The 15,958-nt window shown below is 37.7% G+C and overlaps 1 protein-coding gene across 1 annotated transcript in view; it reads left to right on the top strand.

Annotated features, from left to right (window-relative positions):
• VPS13A (vacuolar protein sorting 13 homolog A) overlaps positions 1-15,958 on the top strand; it is a 224,877-nt gene that overhangs the window by 187,859 nt on the left and 21,060 nt on the right. Inside the window, exons 66-68 of the mRNA XM_055124029.1 lie at positions 899-944; positions 1,039-1,162; positions 10,033-10,147. Of these exons, the coding sequence (XP_054980004.1) occupies positions 899-944; positions 1,039-1,162; positions 10,033-10,147 (285 nt within the window). The remainder of the gene's footprint in view (positions 1-898; positions 945-1,038; positions 1,163-10,032; positions 10,148-15,958) is intronic.

Genomic DNA, 15,958 nt, shown 5'->3' with positions numbered 1-15,958 from the left:
CAAAATATTCTGAAAAAAGTCTAGAAAATACAACATTTTCTTTAATAATGGTATTTTAATTAAGGAAAAATTTAATCTTAAATGAAGTGTTAAATAAAAGTTAAATAAAAGTAGGTGTTTGAGCCAAGGGAGAGGGCTGGGAGGGCTGATTTCACTTTGCGTTGCAGGACGCTTGGGTTCAGCCCCAGTACTGTAGGACTCCTGGGCACCACTGGGATTGACCCCTAAGTTACATTTGAGGGGTAGCCCCCTGAGAACTGTGGGGTGACTCCAAAGCAAACCCACATCATGTCTTTAGTAGATGACCTCTCAACTTAGCCTGAACCTGGTGGAAATCTGAAGTGCCCACATGAATTCTGTCAGCCCTGTCGGATCTCATGAACCAGGCGAGGCCTCTGCCTGCTTCCAGATGAGAAGTTGGGCTTAGAAATCAACCAAGCCAGGAGAACCATAGTCAAGCCAAGTGCATTGGTCTGTCGAGCGATACTTTCCGTATCATGACAACCAAATATCCATTACCTAGGACTCAGGAAAATATCTTAAATAATGGGCCAGGGATATAGTACAGCAGTCCTGTTCCCCCAGATGTTCCCCCTACACACCACACACCACACAGCACCGTAAGTGGTCCCTGTGCACAGAACCAGGAGTGATCCTTGAGCACTCTAAGCCGTGACCCAAGCCCTGACCCCATATGTTCATCCTTACAGAATCTGGGAGTCTAAGCACACACATGAGTGTGTGTGTGTGTGTGTGTGTGAGAGAGAGAGAGAGAGAGAGAGAGAGAGAGAGAGAGAGAGAGAGAGAGTTGCACGCACATATGTAGACTTGTCTCCCTGTGCAGAGAATTTATCCTATGACAATTGTAATTTCTTGCCTGTGCTTTCTTTCCCTCCAGGGTTTTGTAAGTGGCATAACAGGAATTGTCACAAAACCAATCAAAGGCAAGTATCTTAGTTCCTTTGGTTGATAATGGATTATCAAGTCTTTCACAAGTTGATTTTATTTTATTCTCAATCCAATTATATATCTCTACAGGTGCTCAGAAAGAAGGAGCGGCAGGTTTCTTTAAAGGCGTTGGGAAGGGCCTTGTTGGAGCTGTGGCCAGACCAACTGGAGGCATCATAGACATGGCGAGCAGCACATTTCAGGGAATTAAGAGGTGAGCCCCTTCCAGCTGAGACAGAGGAAGTGCATGTCTCCTGAGAAATGAGATAACCTGCTGTGTGACTTGACTCACGTAGTTGTATAGCCTACAGTACAGCACACTGCAGATGATTTTCCTATTCTGAAATTTCAGTGACTTCTAAGTTGTTGTTATTTTATTATTTCCACTTGACAGAGCTCCAGTTATTCATGGTTTATTCCCAGTAGCTTTATCAGATTTGTCAAGTTAAGTGAACTTTTCAGTTACCTTCATTGGAATATATTGTAAGCATATAATGCCATACTTTAATTATATATTAGCAAATAACACACATGTATGTGTATGTATCTGCCTTCTTTTTTGAGCAATCATTAATGCAAGTGTCTTTCTGATTCAAACTCAGCTATATATAGTATGAGTACATATCACTTGTATCACTTGTCATCCCGTTGCTCATCGATTTGCTCGAGCAGGTACGAGTAACGTCTCCATTCATCCCTGTTGCGTGCTAGTGTAGCCCAATGGCATCTGCTCACTCCAGGAACATGAAGAGCCTCAAACCGTTCATTTAGGGTCTTGTCAAAGAAGTCTGACCATCTCGTAGGTGGACGGCCAGGTGTTCTTTTGACGTCCTGTGGAATCCAGTCGGTAACAGCTCTAGTCCAGTGGTCATCTCCAAATCACATTATGTATCTGGCCCATCTGATTTTCGACACCTTGGCAAATGAGGCAGTGTCCCTAATTCTCAATCATTGACGGAAGCCAGAACTCCGGATTCCTTCTCTCACTTGAGTGAAACATGATACTCCAAGCATAGCTCTTTCGATTCCTCTTTGTGGGACCCGAATAGCGTTCTAATCCTGTTTTCATAGGGCCCAGGTCTCTGAGGCGTATGTTAGTGTAGAGAGAATGGTGGCAACGAAAAGATGTGCCCAGAGCCGGAGGTTCTTCGTCCTCTTAACCACTTCTTCAACGCTCTTGAAGGTGTTCCACGCCTCTCTCTTCCTCCTGCGCAGCTCTAGTGCCAAGTTGTTCATCATGTTGAGTTTTCTACTGAGGTACACATAGCTGCTGCATTCAGAGATTTTCTTCTGTTGAGAGCAAATGGAATGTCAGGAACACCCGATCTGCCTATTGTCTGTCATCTACAAGTTGTTCACTCAAGTCATCCTGAATGGGATTGGCAGAACACTAGACAAAGGACAACCATGCGAGCAAGCCAGGTTCCAAAAAGGATTCAGCATGATCGACCATATTCACACAGTGACCAAACTCATTGAGATTTTGCGAGAGTTCAAGATACCGCTCTGTCTAACATTCATTGATTTAAAGAAGGCCTTTGATTCTATTGAGACTGAAGCGGTCATCGAAGTCCTAGCCAAACAGGGCGTTCAAACTCAGTACATCAGGATCCTCCGTGAGCTGTATTACGGATTCACCACCAGGATCTCACCTTTCTACAAGGAAGTGATCATTGACATAAAGAGAGGGGTTCAGCAGGGCGACACCATTTCGCCGAAACTCTTCAGTGCCACCCTCAGAACATCATGCAACGACTAGAATGGAAAGGAATAGGAGTGAAGATAGACAGTCGGCAACTACACTATCCCCGCTTTTCTGACGACATTGTTCTCATAATACCAAACATTAGCCAAGCGGCACAAATGCTGGCCAAGTTCACCATGAGTGTGGAAAGGTCGGACTTTAGCTGAATCTCACAAAGACAATGTTCATGAGATGAGTACATATATTATATATAATTTTATATATATATATATAAATATATATTACATAGGCATCTGTGCTTCTGTTAACCCTTTCATCGTGATCTGGTCTTGTCATTAAAATAACGATATTCTCCACTGTTCTTTTTCAGTTGTGCAAATAATTTTAAAAGATATTCTCTACCAATTTAAATATAGCTTAATATAGAAGTTTAGTCCTCAAGCCAGGTTAGTCTTCCCAAGCAAGCCTGAGGACTGTGTCAGGAACATATAGTGAATGTCCTCAGGAAGAACGAAACTATAAGTTTGATATACCTCTTCCTGTGCTCATAGAGAATGACATCGCTAGAAATATTAGAAGTAGATTTACTACATCTATTTAAGTGGATGGACTGGAGCGATAGCACAGTGGATAGGGTGTTTGCCTTGTAAGCGGCCAACCCAGGTTCAGTACCTCCATCCATTTCGGGGAGCCTGGCAAGCTATTGATGGCATATTCGATATGCCCAAAACAATAACAACAAGTCTCACAATGGAGATGTTACTGGTGCCCACTCAAGCAAATCAATGAACAATGAGACGACAGTGCTACAAGTGCTACTGAAGATCAGAAATTGTGCTGTTCTTCACATTTACACCACTGAAATAATAGAGTTTTTGCTTATAAAACCTAATTTACAACTTTGAATAGGTGGAGATCTCTTCGATGTTTCCTTTTGTATTTTCTCATGTTTCCTCCTTTATAGATTATGATCATTTTATTAACTATTTAACATTTTTCACTGTGATTGGGAATTTTGAGTCTTATAATTCAGAATTGAGCTGGAAAAGGAATGGGGATGCCAGAGAGATGTAGTACAAGGGTTAAGATCTTGCGTGTGGAGATAACAGTCTAATTCCCGTCACTACCAGGAGTCACCCCTAGTCACAGAACCACACGGAGTCCTTAGACACTTTAAGGTGTGGCCTAAAACCCAAATAAAAGGTAAATGAAAAATACTGAACAAGGAGGTTCAAGTTTTTAGACCTGTACTTTAGTTTAAATACAATATTCAAGATTTAGTCATCAGAATAGCTCAGATTTCAATGAAAAAAACGAAGACATTTAAAGAGTGATTCAGGTGTATTTATTCCCAAGCTGCTGCAGTGGCCTTCCATTTATCTAAACCATTTCTCCAAACCCTTGTATCCTGACCCCACTTCATCACCTTGAATATTTTAATTAGTGGTGAAACATTTCTATCAAAGAACAGCTCGGTAGCCGCTATATGAACGATATACTGAGAAGAGGGCACTGAGGCTGGAAGGAAGCAGTACAAAACCAAACTTAGGGTACGAAATGGGGGGTAAATATAGCTGAACTGCAGAAAAATAACATCGGAGTCAAAGTATCATAGAATATCAAGATACAATGTAAGAAAGAAATTATTCACAGTAAGCAAAAAAAAACCCTGTTTTTTGAAAAGTGGGATGGTTCTAAGATACATGTTGTAAGATATATTTATATATGCAGATATGCTTATGTATATGCATATATACTTAAATATAAGTATTTAAATAATATACAGTATGAATAATATATGGTATTTAAATAAATCATGAGCATAATGATAAAAAAGAACAATTAACTAAGAAGATAATAGTTTTGAACTTGAACATAGTACACAATTGCCTGGATCTTTCTGAAGCAAAAATTAACAAAATTATAAAAGCTTTTTAAATCCTTGATCATGGTGGAAGAGTTAATATTTTTCTCAGTAAAAGGTGGATCAGGAAGACAAAATAAGTAAACATTATTTTAACATGGTTAACATGCTTTACCTGACATAGAAATACTAATTCAACTTATTTTAGAGAACTTAATGTATAGGCACGGAATACACGGAATGCATGGAAGAGCCTAGCAAGCTCCCCATGGCATATTTGATATGCCAAATACAGTAACAATAACAGGTCTCATTCCCCTGACCCTGAAAGAGCCACCAATTGTTGGAAAAGATGAGAAAAGAGAGGCTGCTAAAATCTCAGGGCTGGTACAAATGGAGACGTTGCTGGCACCCACTCATGTAAATGGACGGACAAAGGGATGACAGTGATACAGTGAATGTATAGACATGCTTATTCATTTACGGAACCAGCAGTGGAACATTGGCAGTTATTGCCTTCCTAGAACTTTTAGTATGAGATTCACAGACAAAATGTGCAAACTGGGAAATAGGAGATAGGGTAGATGGGGTTTTGGGTTTTGATTTTGTTATTAGTTGAAGACTCAGAGTCCAGAGCAGTGAAGAGGGAGTATGTTACTTTCTGTATTAGACATCGAGGGAGGTTTCCTGGGGAAGATTAGTTTGCAGGTGCGGCATGAGAACAGCTCAGGCAGCAGCAGAAACCTGTGAATCAAAGGCCCTGTGGAGGAGGAGAAGTATAAAGGACGTGATCAGAAATGAGCAGAGGGTCAGGCCCCAGAGGAGGCAGTGAGCCTCCATCAGAACTTAGAAGTGTGTTTTGAAAGTCAGATAGAAACTTAACTCGGGTAGTTTCTGCTCCTGACTCTGTGGTGATCTTCCCAGTGATGCCTTCCGAGGTCTTTGTTGTTTCAGTTTCTCTTCTGCTCCACCTGGGATGTAGTCTTTCTCTTTTCTTCCTTGTTTTCTATCTCCAGAACTCTTTGGGGGGGGAGTCATGGGTGAGGGGGCATGAGTAAGGTGTGGCCGTTCAGTAGATCCAGGGGCCTCCCTGCACTTCTCAGCCAACTGGCCCCCTAGGCCTGAGGACGTGATGCTACTTGACCCTGGTGCTTCTGTGCCTGAGTGACTCCTGTGGTGACCAGGGGTCTCCGGGATACACCCAGTGGTCAGGAGCCTCTAGGGAAAAGCTCTGGGGCCACGGTCTGCGTGCGGGGGTCCTCCAGGGCTGCATTCTCTCAGAGGGAAGAATCCACACTTACCTCTGCAGCTTTATCACTGCTGTCTGTCTTTATCTACCTAGCATGCTCCAGGGATGACTGATTATTTTCCTCTGCTTCTCTTTCATGAGGACACTTTTAGCAGCATGTAGGGGATTACCTCCTCACTACAAAATCCTTCACTTGATTCCATCAGCATGGAATTTGCCGTTAAAAAAAAAAAAGGTGGGTCTTGAGGACCCACCATGAGGATACTTTCCCAGTTTCCTCAGTGGCGCTTTACAGATTAAAACAGTAGGATGTTTGTGTACCTTTAGGGTCTTTCTGTATCTCATCATGTCATCTGCAGCTAGTGATAGTTCCTTTTTTGGATCCCTCTGATTTGTTTTTCTTTCCTGATTGCTGTAGCCAGGAATAGAAAGAGTGGGTATCCTTGCCTTGTACCTGATCTCAGAGGCAATTTTTCCAGTTTTTCCACCATTAAGGATGATACAGGCTGTAGGCTTATTATAGATGGGCATTATTATCTTGAGGTTCCTTCCACCCCAATTTTATTGAGGGTTTTTATCATATATGGGTGTTGGATCCTGTCACAGGTCTTCTCTGCACAATCGATAAGATCATATGGTTTTCACTTTTCCTTTTATTAATGTGATGTATTATGTTTATTGATTTGCATATGCAAAACTGTTCTTGCATCCCTGGGATGATTCCCACTTGGTCAGGGCATATGATTTTTTTTATATGTTGTTGGATTGGGTTAGCTGAGATTTTATCAAGGATTTTTGCATCAATATTCATCAGAGAGATTGGTCAGAAATTTTCTTTTCTGAAAGTGTCTCTGATGCTTTGGATATTAGTGTAATGTTACCTTTATAGACAGTGTTAGGGAGTGTTCCTGTCTCTTCCATATTTTGGAAGAACTTAAGGAGTATTGGCAGTAAGTTTTCTCTGAAGGTTTGATAGAAGTCACCAGTGAACCCATCAGAATCAGGGCTGTTGTTCTTGGGGAGATTTTTAATAACAGTTTAACTTTCCTTGCTTGTAACTGTTCTTTTAAGGTTTTCTGCTTCTTCCTCATTCAGCTTTGGAAAATTACAAGACACTCAGAATCTGTCCATTCTTCTAGGCTCTCCAGCTTAAGAGTGTAAAGTTATTCACAGTAGCATCTCATTATATTTTGAATTTCTGAAGGATTTGTTGCAATTTCTCTTCTTTTGTCTCTTCCTATTTATTTGAACATTTTCTCTTTTTTCCTCATGATTCTAGCTAAAGGTTTATCTATCTTGCTTATTTTTTTGAAGAATCAACTGGTAGTTTCATTGATTCTGTGAATTGTTTTCTTGGTTTCCATGTTGTTGATTTCTGTTCTAGTTTTTATTTTCCTCCACCTGCTACTTGTTGAATTTGTTTGTTGTTCCTTTTCCAGACTTTCGAGATGTGTGCTTAGTTGTTGACTTGGGCATTTTCTTCTGTATGTAGTTCTGCATTGCTATGAATTTCCTTAATACAGCTTTAGCTGTGCCCCATAGATTCTGGTAGTTTGTGTCTTTGTTCTCTTTAGTTTCAAGAATCTTTTCATTTCTTCCTTGATTTCCACTTTGATCCAATTATTGTTTAGCAGTGTTTTGTTCGGCTGCCATGTTTTAAAAGTTTTCCCTACTTCTTTCTGTGATTAATTTCTAGTGTCATGGCATTATGGTTTGAGAAGGAATTTTGTACAATTTCTCTCTTTGTAAGTTTATATATGTTTGAGTTGTGTCCTAATATGTGACCTATCCTGGAGAATGTTCAACGTGAATTAGAGAAGAAGGTATATTACTGTATCTAGGGATGGGAGCCCTGTATGTGCCCAACAATCCCAGTTCTTTCAACTCATTTGGGCTTTGGTCTCTTTATTGATATCCTGTGTAGATGTGTCTAGTGGGGAAAGGGGCATGTTGAAGTCTCCCACTACTATTGTGTTTCCATCAGTGTGTTTCTTGAGGTTTTTGAGCAGAAGCTTTATGAACTTTGCTGAGCCTTCATTTGGTGCATAGATGTTGATTATAGTACTTCTTGATTGTTTCTTTGACCAATAAGTATTCAACATTATCTCTAATTACTTTTCTTTCTATTGACTGTATCGGATGGAATTTGGTCTGACATAAGTATGGCAATATGGCTGGCCCAGCTTTTATTTTGCTCCCATTTGCTTGTATGATTATTTTCTGTCTTTTCACTCTAAATCTGTATTGATCCTGAGAGTTTAGGTATGTTTCCTGTTGGCAGCAAAAGGATGGATTTTCTTTCCTGATCTATTCAGCTACTCTGTTCCTTTTTATAGGGGTGTTTAGTCCATTGACATTCAGAAAGATTATTAACATAAAGGTCTGTGTTGTCACTTGAGAGAGAGAGAGAGAGAGAGAGAGAGAGAGAGAGAGAGAGAGAGAGAGTGTGTGTGTGTGTGTGTGTGTGTGTGTGTGTGTGTGTGTGTGTGAGATCCAGTTGTTTTGCAAGAGTCTTATTTTAATAGGTGGTCTTTTGGTAATCCTTACAGCTTAGTTGTTCAAATACTGCGAGTTCTTCTTTGTCTAAAATGTTGTTACCCCTCCCTCCAGTCTAAATGACAGCTTTGCAGGGTAGTGGACTCTAGGCTGAAAGTTTTCTTTTTGGTCAGTACTTTGAGTATGTCATTCCACTCTTTCCTGGCTTGTAAGATGGAATATGGATGGTCTGTTGCCATTCTTACATTGTTTCTCCTATATTTGAGATTAAGGTTTTTTTCTCTTGCTGTTTTAGGTAGTCTGGCTTTCTCTTCTGATTTCACCAGTTTGATTACTATGTGTCTTGGTGTGTTTTTTTGCGTCTATTTTGTTTGGTACTTTTTGGACCTCTTGAGTCTGCAGGAGCCTCTCTCAAGATGTCAGGAATGTTCTCAGTTACTATTCTTTGACCAGCTGATCTTTCTCTTTACCTTTTTTCTCTCTTTCTGGAGATTCAAAGATTAATTCTCTTGCTCTTATCTATTAAGAATTTTACATTCTACTTTCTCATGGCCAGGAAAAACAGGGGTTAGGAGGACTGGTCCGTGGTTGGATCTAACCACAAGTGTGTGTGTGGGGCTGAGGGTACGTAAGATAGGGAAGAGACCAGTATGACAATAATAGCCGGGAATGACCACACTGGACAAGATCTGAGTGTTAAAAGTAGGTAAAGAGATATTCTTGATAAACTTTCAGTATCAATATTGCAAACCACAATCGGAGAGAGAGAAAGAGAGAGAGAGAGAGAGAGAGAGAGAGAGAGAGAGAGAGAGAACAAAGGAGAGAGAAAACAGAGGGACCTGCCAGGCAGGGAGTTGGGGGGTGGAGGGTGATGGAAGGGAACCTGGGGACACTGGTACTGGGAAATGTACACTGTGGAGGGATGGGTGTTGGAATATTGTATGTCTGAAATTCTATCATGAGTACCTTTGTAAGGGTCTGTCTCACAATGATTCAATAAAAAAGTTTTTAAAAAATGATTTTCCATTTTCTTCCATTCGTTTTCTTTTTTTTTTCAGTTACATTATTGGTGATTGCAAGTATTTTTGTCTTCAGTGTTACTGATAGGGTTCTCTGCATGTTGAATTCTGTTGCTGTGACTGGCTGCTGTATTTTTTTGCTCCTTTAGTTCCATTTGTATGGACTCTTTGATACCCTGGATCAGTTCATCTTTAAGTTGGTTGAATTCTAATTCCAGAGATTGCTTTAGTTCCATGGCCATTGTAGGGTTTCTTAGAGCTCCACCATTTGCCAGGACTTCTGTCCTTGTTAGCCAGAGCAGGTGAAATCTTTTTCTCACCACTGTTCCTAAAGATTTGTGGGTGCAATAATTTGAGGTTAAAATGCCAGATATTTGAGTTCTGATCTAATTTGTTATTTTTAAGCAAGCAGTACTCTTTATGATCTATTAGTCTAACAATTTCTGTGCCTGTAGAATGTTACTTCACTGGTCATGCAGTTCAGTGTCTAATACATCTGTTTGCATGGAAAAGTTAAAACAGACATATTTGAGGAAATATATAAGATCCAAGATTCCTTAAAGTTACTGAGGATGAAGGGATGGTGTTGTCTCATGGACTTATTAGCATCTGAAAGCACAGTGTAATAATATATATAAAATGTAGTTTATATATATATATATATTAATGTAGTTCTTTTTCAGTAGTCGGATCTTTAAATGTACCTTGAGCTTTTTACATTTGATTACCTAGTTTTACCTTTTCTGTGTAGAGCTACAGAGACTTCCGATGAAGTGGAGAGTCTGCGGCCGCCACGGTTCTTTAATGAAGATGGAATCATCAGGCCTTACAGATTGAGGGATGGTGCTGGAAATCAGATGCTACAGGTGGGTGGGAAAAAACTTTTGATTAATAATACTTAGTCAAGGTTTTATAACGTTGATATGCCATGCTTTAAAGCTACATTAGATTATATGAGTTTTTATGTATTCTTTTCAATTTTATTTCTAAATTTATTTTTAGATTTCAGTGTACATTTATTTACTATAAGATTTTTTTTTCTTTTTTACAGGCATCAAAAAGTTTGATATGAAACAGTTTATGCATGACTTTGCAAGTGAAAGGCAACAGTAGATTTTAGTCTCTAGACTTACAAGCTTCATACAACTATTTCAGTACTTTGAATACAAAGGAAAGCTTTTGTATTGGTAACTTTTTGTGGAGGAATTTTAGTGACGATGATCCTTTTTATAAGATACTGTTAGCTTTCTATTGGATGTAGTAGATTTGTTGAAAGCATTGTGCCTTCTGTACCCTCGTAGAGGTACTCAGCCATTTACAATGTTTTTTTCTTGAGTAGTTTTGTTAATCACTACTAGTTTTAACTGATAATCCTCTTTATAAGGGGAAGATTGAGGACCGATGCTACTGTGAAGTACTCTCGATTTTTTTTTTAAGCATTCTTTTCAGGATACTCATAAGGTCATGGCCCTCTTTCACCTTTATGCATCAGTACCCATTTATGATCTTGTGTAATTTTGATACACAGCTCAAAGGAAAGGAAAATGAGCTTTTGGACCAGTAGGCTCAATGTCAACTGTTTTATCTGTTTTAGACAACTTTGTAAATGGGTCTCTTAAAAATCTTGAGTATGGTGTAAGTAACATACGCCTATTTAGAAGTCTTTTCTGCAGCCTTGCTGTGAAATACTAAATTAAATTATTTGTTTAAAAACAAGTGAAACAGCATTATTTTGTATAGACTTGGTACACATTCATGGTAATATGGGCAGATGATCCTTTCAGCCTTGATGTTTTCAATATTGTCTTGTTTAAGAAGATCAGGGTAAAGATTGAAGCTCTTAATAGTTTCCATACTTTTTTGCAGAGTATGTAATTTTTGTGTAAAATGTATTTCCTGTCTAATATACTGAAACATAACCATGGAATTTAATGTGTGATATTAAATGATTTTACGTTATGTTTTAAGTGTTTCTAAAATACCAGACAGCCTTATATTGGGAGTAAATCGGCAAACTAGCAAACGGTCATGCTCTAAAGGGTTGTTATTCTCCACAGTGCTTTGAGGGCCGGGAATGTTGCTGAGCTAGTCAGCAGTCACCTGTGTTTGATACAGTTGAAATGTTTCTACTTGGCACTTACTTTCCTCCTTTGAACTCAGTTAACATGTAACTCGCATGAGGGCCACACTTTAAATATTTGATGATGTTTTCTGGGCAGGTGAGATAGTTCCAAGGGCCGAGCATATGCTCTGCATTTGAGAAATCAGGAATCGATCCCTGGTGCCATGTGGTGTCTTGACCATCCATGAACACAGAGCACTGAGTAGCCCCCTCGGTGTGACCCAACCCCAATAAATGGAATTATTTTTTAATAAATGAGTGAGGAGAATTTTAAAACATACATCTTTACTACCAGGGAATAGATTATAATGTACAAGAAAGCCATGAGGTAAAAGAAGAGGCGATGAGATTTAAAAAATTCGTGTTGATAAATTTAATTTCAGTGAAAGTACATTTATTCTACATCTTTGAGAATTGTTTTCAAAAGTTTTATTTTTAAAGTTTTAAGGAGTGTGGCATCTGACTATACTTTTAAGAATATATCATATTCTTAGTAGGCCAATCTTAGCACAAGTTGCTATTATAGCTATTTAAATGATTATCTTGACCATCCTTATCAGCCATTCCTTATCATCAGCGTATTAAACATGGTACAAGTTGCATTTCCTATAGGAATTTGCCAATTATCTTAGGATGTCACTTTGGTACAGTGGTACTTTTTTAATCAAAATTCTACTGTATTATTAGCAAATACTTAAAGTACTTGAAAACAAGTAGAATGGAAAAGAAATGGCACATAAACAGAATTTAAAATGATATCTGCCTAGATTTAAGTGATTTAATAATGGTATTTTTATAAAATAATTTTAGAAAATATTTTCTCTATTTTCAAATTTTCAAAAACAAGGTGCTTAAAGTAGCTAATGAGCACATGTATCAACTATGCTCACATATAATAATTATAAGACACTTGTCTTCTATACAGAATGTAGCACATGATTATAGTACTAACTAGTAGTGAAATTAAACTTGTCTCCTAGAGAAATTGAATAATACAGTCACAAACTAATTGGTGTCATCAAACTATTGTGACTTTGTAAAAACCAGTAGAGTTTAGTGATAAATCTATCAAGTTATAGATTATTACACCCATAGTTGGCTGCTCTACTTGACTGAGAAATGAGCTTCAGAATTATTCTGACTCCTTGAACATTTCATAAGTTAATATGTTTTTCAAGCAAGTTGCCATTCTTAACTAACCTTTGTGCTTCTTTCTTCCCTTTGCCATGCTTACAGAAAATTCAGGCCTACAGGGAGTGGATTATGACTCATAGTAGCAGTAGTGATGATGATAATGATTAGATCTGGAATGTTGAAACCATATGTTTGTCATTTTACTTGTATTGTTTTATTAAAATGTTCATTATGACTATGGCACAGCACCATATGCCATTTTTAGGAGGCACAATACTTCATTTCTGTAAAAATATTTTCGATGCATCTTCAAAATGCCAAATACTACATTATTTAAGCACAGAAAAATGTATTTTACACCTAAAGCAGGCATATTACATTATGTATTTTATACTTATTTACTATTATATCATCAGTATGTCACTTGTGTATAGTAATATAGCATTTGCTTTGTATCTTTTTAGTATGCAGTTTGTCTTAAGAATTAAAATTAGATTTTGTAATATGTATTTGTTTTATTTTGAATTATCTGTTTATTAGAAAATGCCTTTTGTAATGTTCTCTGTAAATTTTTTGTGTTATAATGCCATAATGTAAAAGAAAAAGAATAGTACTATTCATTATTTTATATTTAGCATAAAGAATTTAAATTTGTATAAAAATAATAAATTTATGTAACTTTAAGCAATATGAACTTGTTGTCCTATTCTAACATCATATATGTTGGACTACTATATGATGTTTATGTGAAACTGTTATGTGAAGCATTTCACTGTTACATGAACATTCATGATTTGTCAAGAAAGTTGAGATAAAATGCTTTATAACCTAAGAATATAATAATGCTACTGATTTACTTTTATTATCTATAAATAGTATATTAAACAACAACAAAAAATGTTTTTCCGGTCACTGTAGTTAATTATTATATACCAATATACTGTATCCTTATTATCAAATGTTATAAATTAATCCGGGTCATTAGGACAAATTTTATAATAAAGGATAGTTTTTATGTATATTTTAGCTGAGTAATATGGGAAATATGTATCTGAAACTTTGTTTTGTGTGCCGAAGGATTTTAAGCTTCAGCTTAGATAATACTATCTTGTCATAGCTCTGTTATATCACGTGTGCTTTATTTTTTAGTCTTTGAAAAGTGAGTGCTATTAATAGTTTGATGTTTACCCTTTTTGGCAGCTGAGCTTTTAGAGGACCCGGCAAAGGGTTCTTTATCTTGATTTTCGGGTAAAAGCTTTGCTCATATTGAACTTGCAGTATATATTTGCCTTAATTTTATGACTTTTGCCTAATTTTAGTATATCATTTTAGAATCTCTTCTAATTCTTACATTTATCAAGATTTTGTTTATATTCTTTAAGTTCTTAGTGATTTTTCAAATATTTAGTTTGCAACAAAGAAGCTAGAAAAATCAGTTCTCTCTTGGCTAGTTTTCATTCAAATTAAATAGAAATCAAGATCCTATGTACTAGCACTCAAATATGTGGATGTCAAATAATTTGTTTTTAATTGTGAAAGGTATTTTTTATAATAAGTAAACAGTGACCATTAAAATAATGAATTCTGGTAACAGATGATTTATATTTATATTTGTGCTCACTGCTTTCTTATCTTTGGCTAAAATCAATCTAAGTTTGCTGCTTCTACTACTGCGATCAGCCTGTTATTAATTATACATGCTTTAGAAAAGGCTGGATATATCCTTGGCTTCTACATTCCATTACAATTTTATGTCAGGAAAAAAATTAAAGTGCTTGTTTGCAGGACATTCACTGATTCTTACCATTTGTATGTTGTTGTTTGTACTTAAATTATATGGTAAAGGTTTCATAAATACCTTTAAGAATTTATTCAGACAAAAATTCTAGGTATTCCAGCAGCAACTTACATTTAAATGAAAAGAAAATTGGAGGTAGGATTGCATTCATTTACAATTTCTTAAACAGTAAAAGATTTAAGCATTCTAGCAAATAGTAAACTTGTTTGTGGTTTCCTTATTATACTTTAGAAGTGAAGTGAGTTCTTTAGCTTCTCGTTTTATTTTCCTGCCATAGTCAGGTCATCTTACAAACTCCTTTGACCGCAGATATTAATATTCTACTTTATTAAAATGTTGCATTTTAGAGGCTGGTCAGACAGTGCAGCCAGCATGGGCGTGTGACCACACAGTCTCGTGAGCCGCACCAGAAGTGACCCTCAGTACAGGGTCAGGAGTAAGGCCTGAGCACCACCAAGTGGGGCCCAAACCAAATAAACAAAAAGGAACTTTGTTTTGGGGCCATGCCCAGTGGTGCTCAGGTGCTCAGTGCTTACTCCTGACTCTGTACTGTGCTTCGGGAGCACTCCTGATGGGCTCAGGGGAGAGTATTAGGTTCTGGGGTAGAACCCGGACTGACCGTGTGCAAATGCCCTATCCACTGTACTGCTCCAACCCCCCAAAAGTTGCTTTTAATAGAGTAAAAATTTTAAACTGAGTATTGTTCTGTTGTTTTACACCAGTGTTTTCTTGGTGATAGATAACAGAACCTGGACAAAAGTATTTTCCTCTTGATTTTGGGGGGGAACTGTACCCAGAACTCGGGAATTTAGGGACACATGTAGGGACAGTGACTAGTATGGAAGTTTTTTAGATTTTGTGGTGAAATTCTACATGCAGCTTCCTTGTGAGGTGAGAGGAGAACCAGAAAGAAGCATCTTAAGTCTTTTTCAGTACTATTACACTGTCCTTCAAGCCTTTGTTCTGTAGGCTTCCTCGCAAAGACATGGTTTACTATTGTCTGTAGTGGTCCCAGAATACTAGCTGACCTGTATATAGCAACTCAAATACAAAGATTATTCTTTCCAAGTGTTACTGTTTGATTGTTCATAAAGTAGTAATTGGAGACTATTCAGAGTCTGTCGGTTTCATTGTTGCAGAATTCCCTACCCTTTGGGATTAACTAAAGATCCATTAAAACACTCACCTTTTGTGGGGACATCTTTGGGAGCTGCTCCTGTGGTGCTGAGGACCAGGCAGGTCGGGAACACTGCACCGGTCCCCAAGTAAAGGCTCTTGTAAGCTCAGTTTTTAATTTCTGACTGTACTCACTATAATCACTATAGTGGGTATAGTCACTACTCAGAACAGTCTAGCAAATCGTGAGTCAGAAGAATGAAGTTCATGATGATAGATGTGCGTTAGGGAGCTGATTAAAATATTCTGTAAGTTTCAGTAGGGGCAGTTTGATTTGTTTTACTGTGTAAACTTTTCAAGTTTTTAATAACCAGGGTGGTAAATCTGTTTAGCAAGTTTTCAGTTCAACCAGGATACATAGAGCAGCAATATGCGAGCTTTAGGGTCAGTATTGACGTAAGGACACTGGTAGGGGTGTTGGGCACCTTGATAATGCGGAGATGTGGT

Source organism: Sorex araneus, chromosome 1 (genome assembly GCF_027595985.1).
Source record: "Sorex araneus isolate mSorAra2 chromosome 1, mSorAra2.pri, whole genome shotgun sequence".
Taxonomy (NCBI): Eukaryota; Metazoa; Chordata; class Mammalia; order Eulipotyphla; family Soricidae; genus Sorex; species Sorex araneus.
This window is presented reverse-complemented; position numbering and strand designations above follow the sequence as displayed.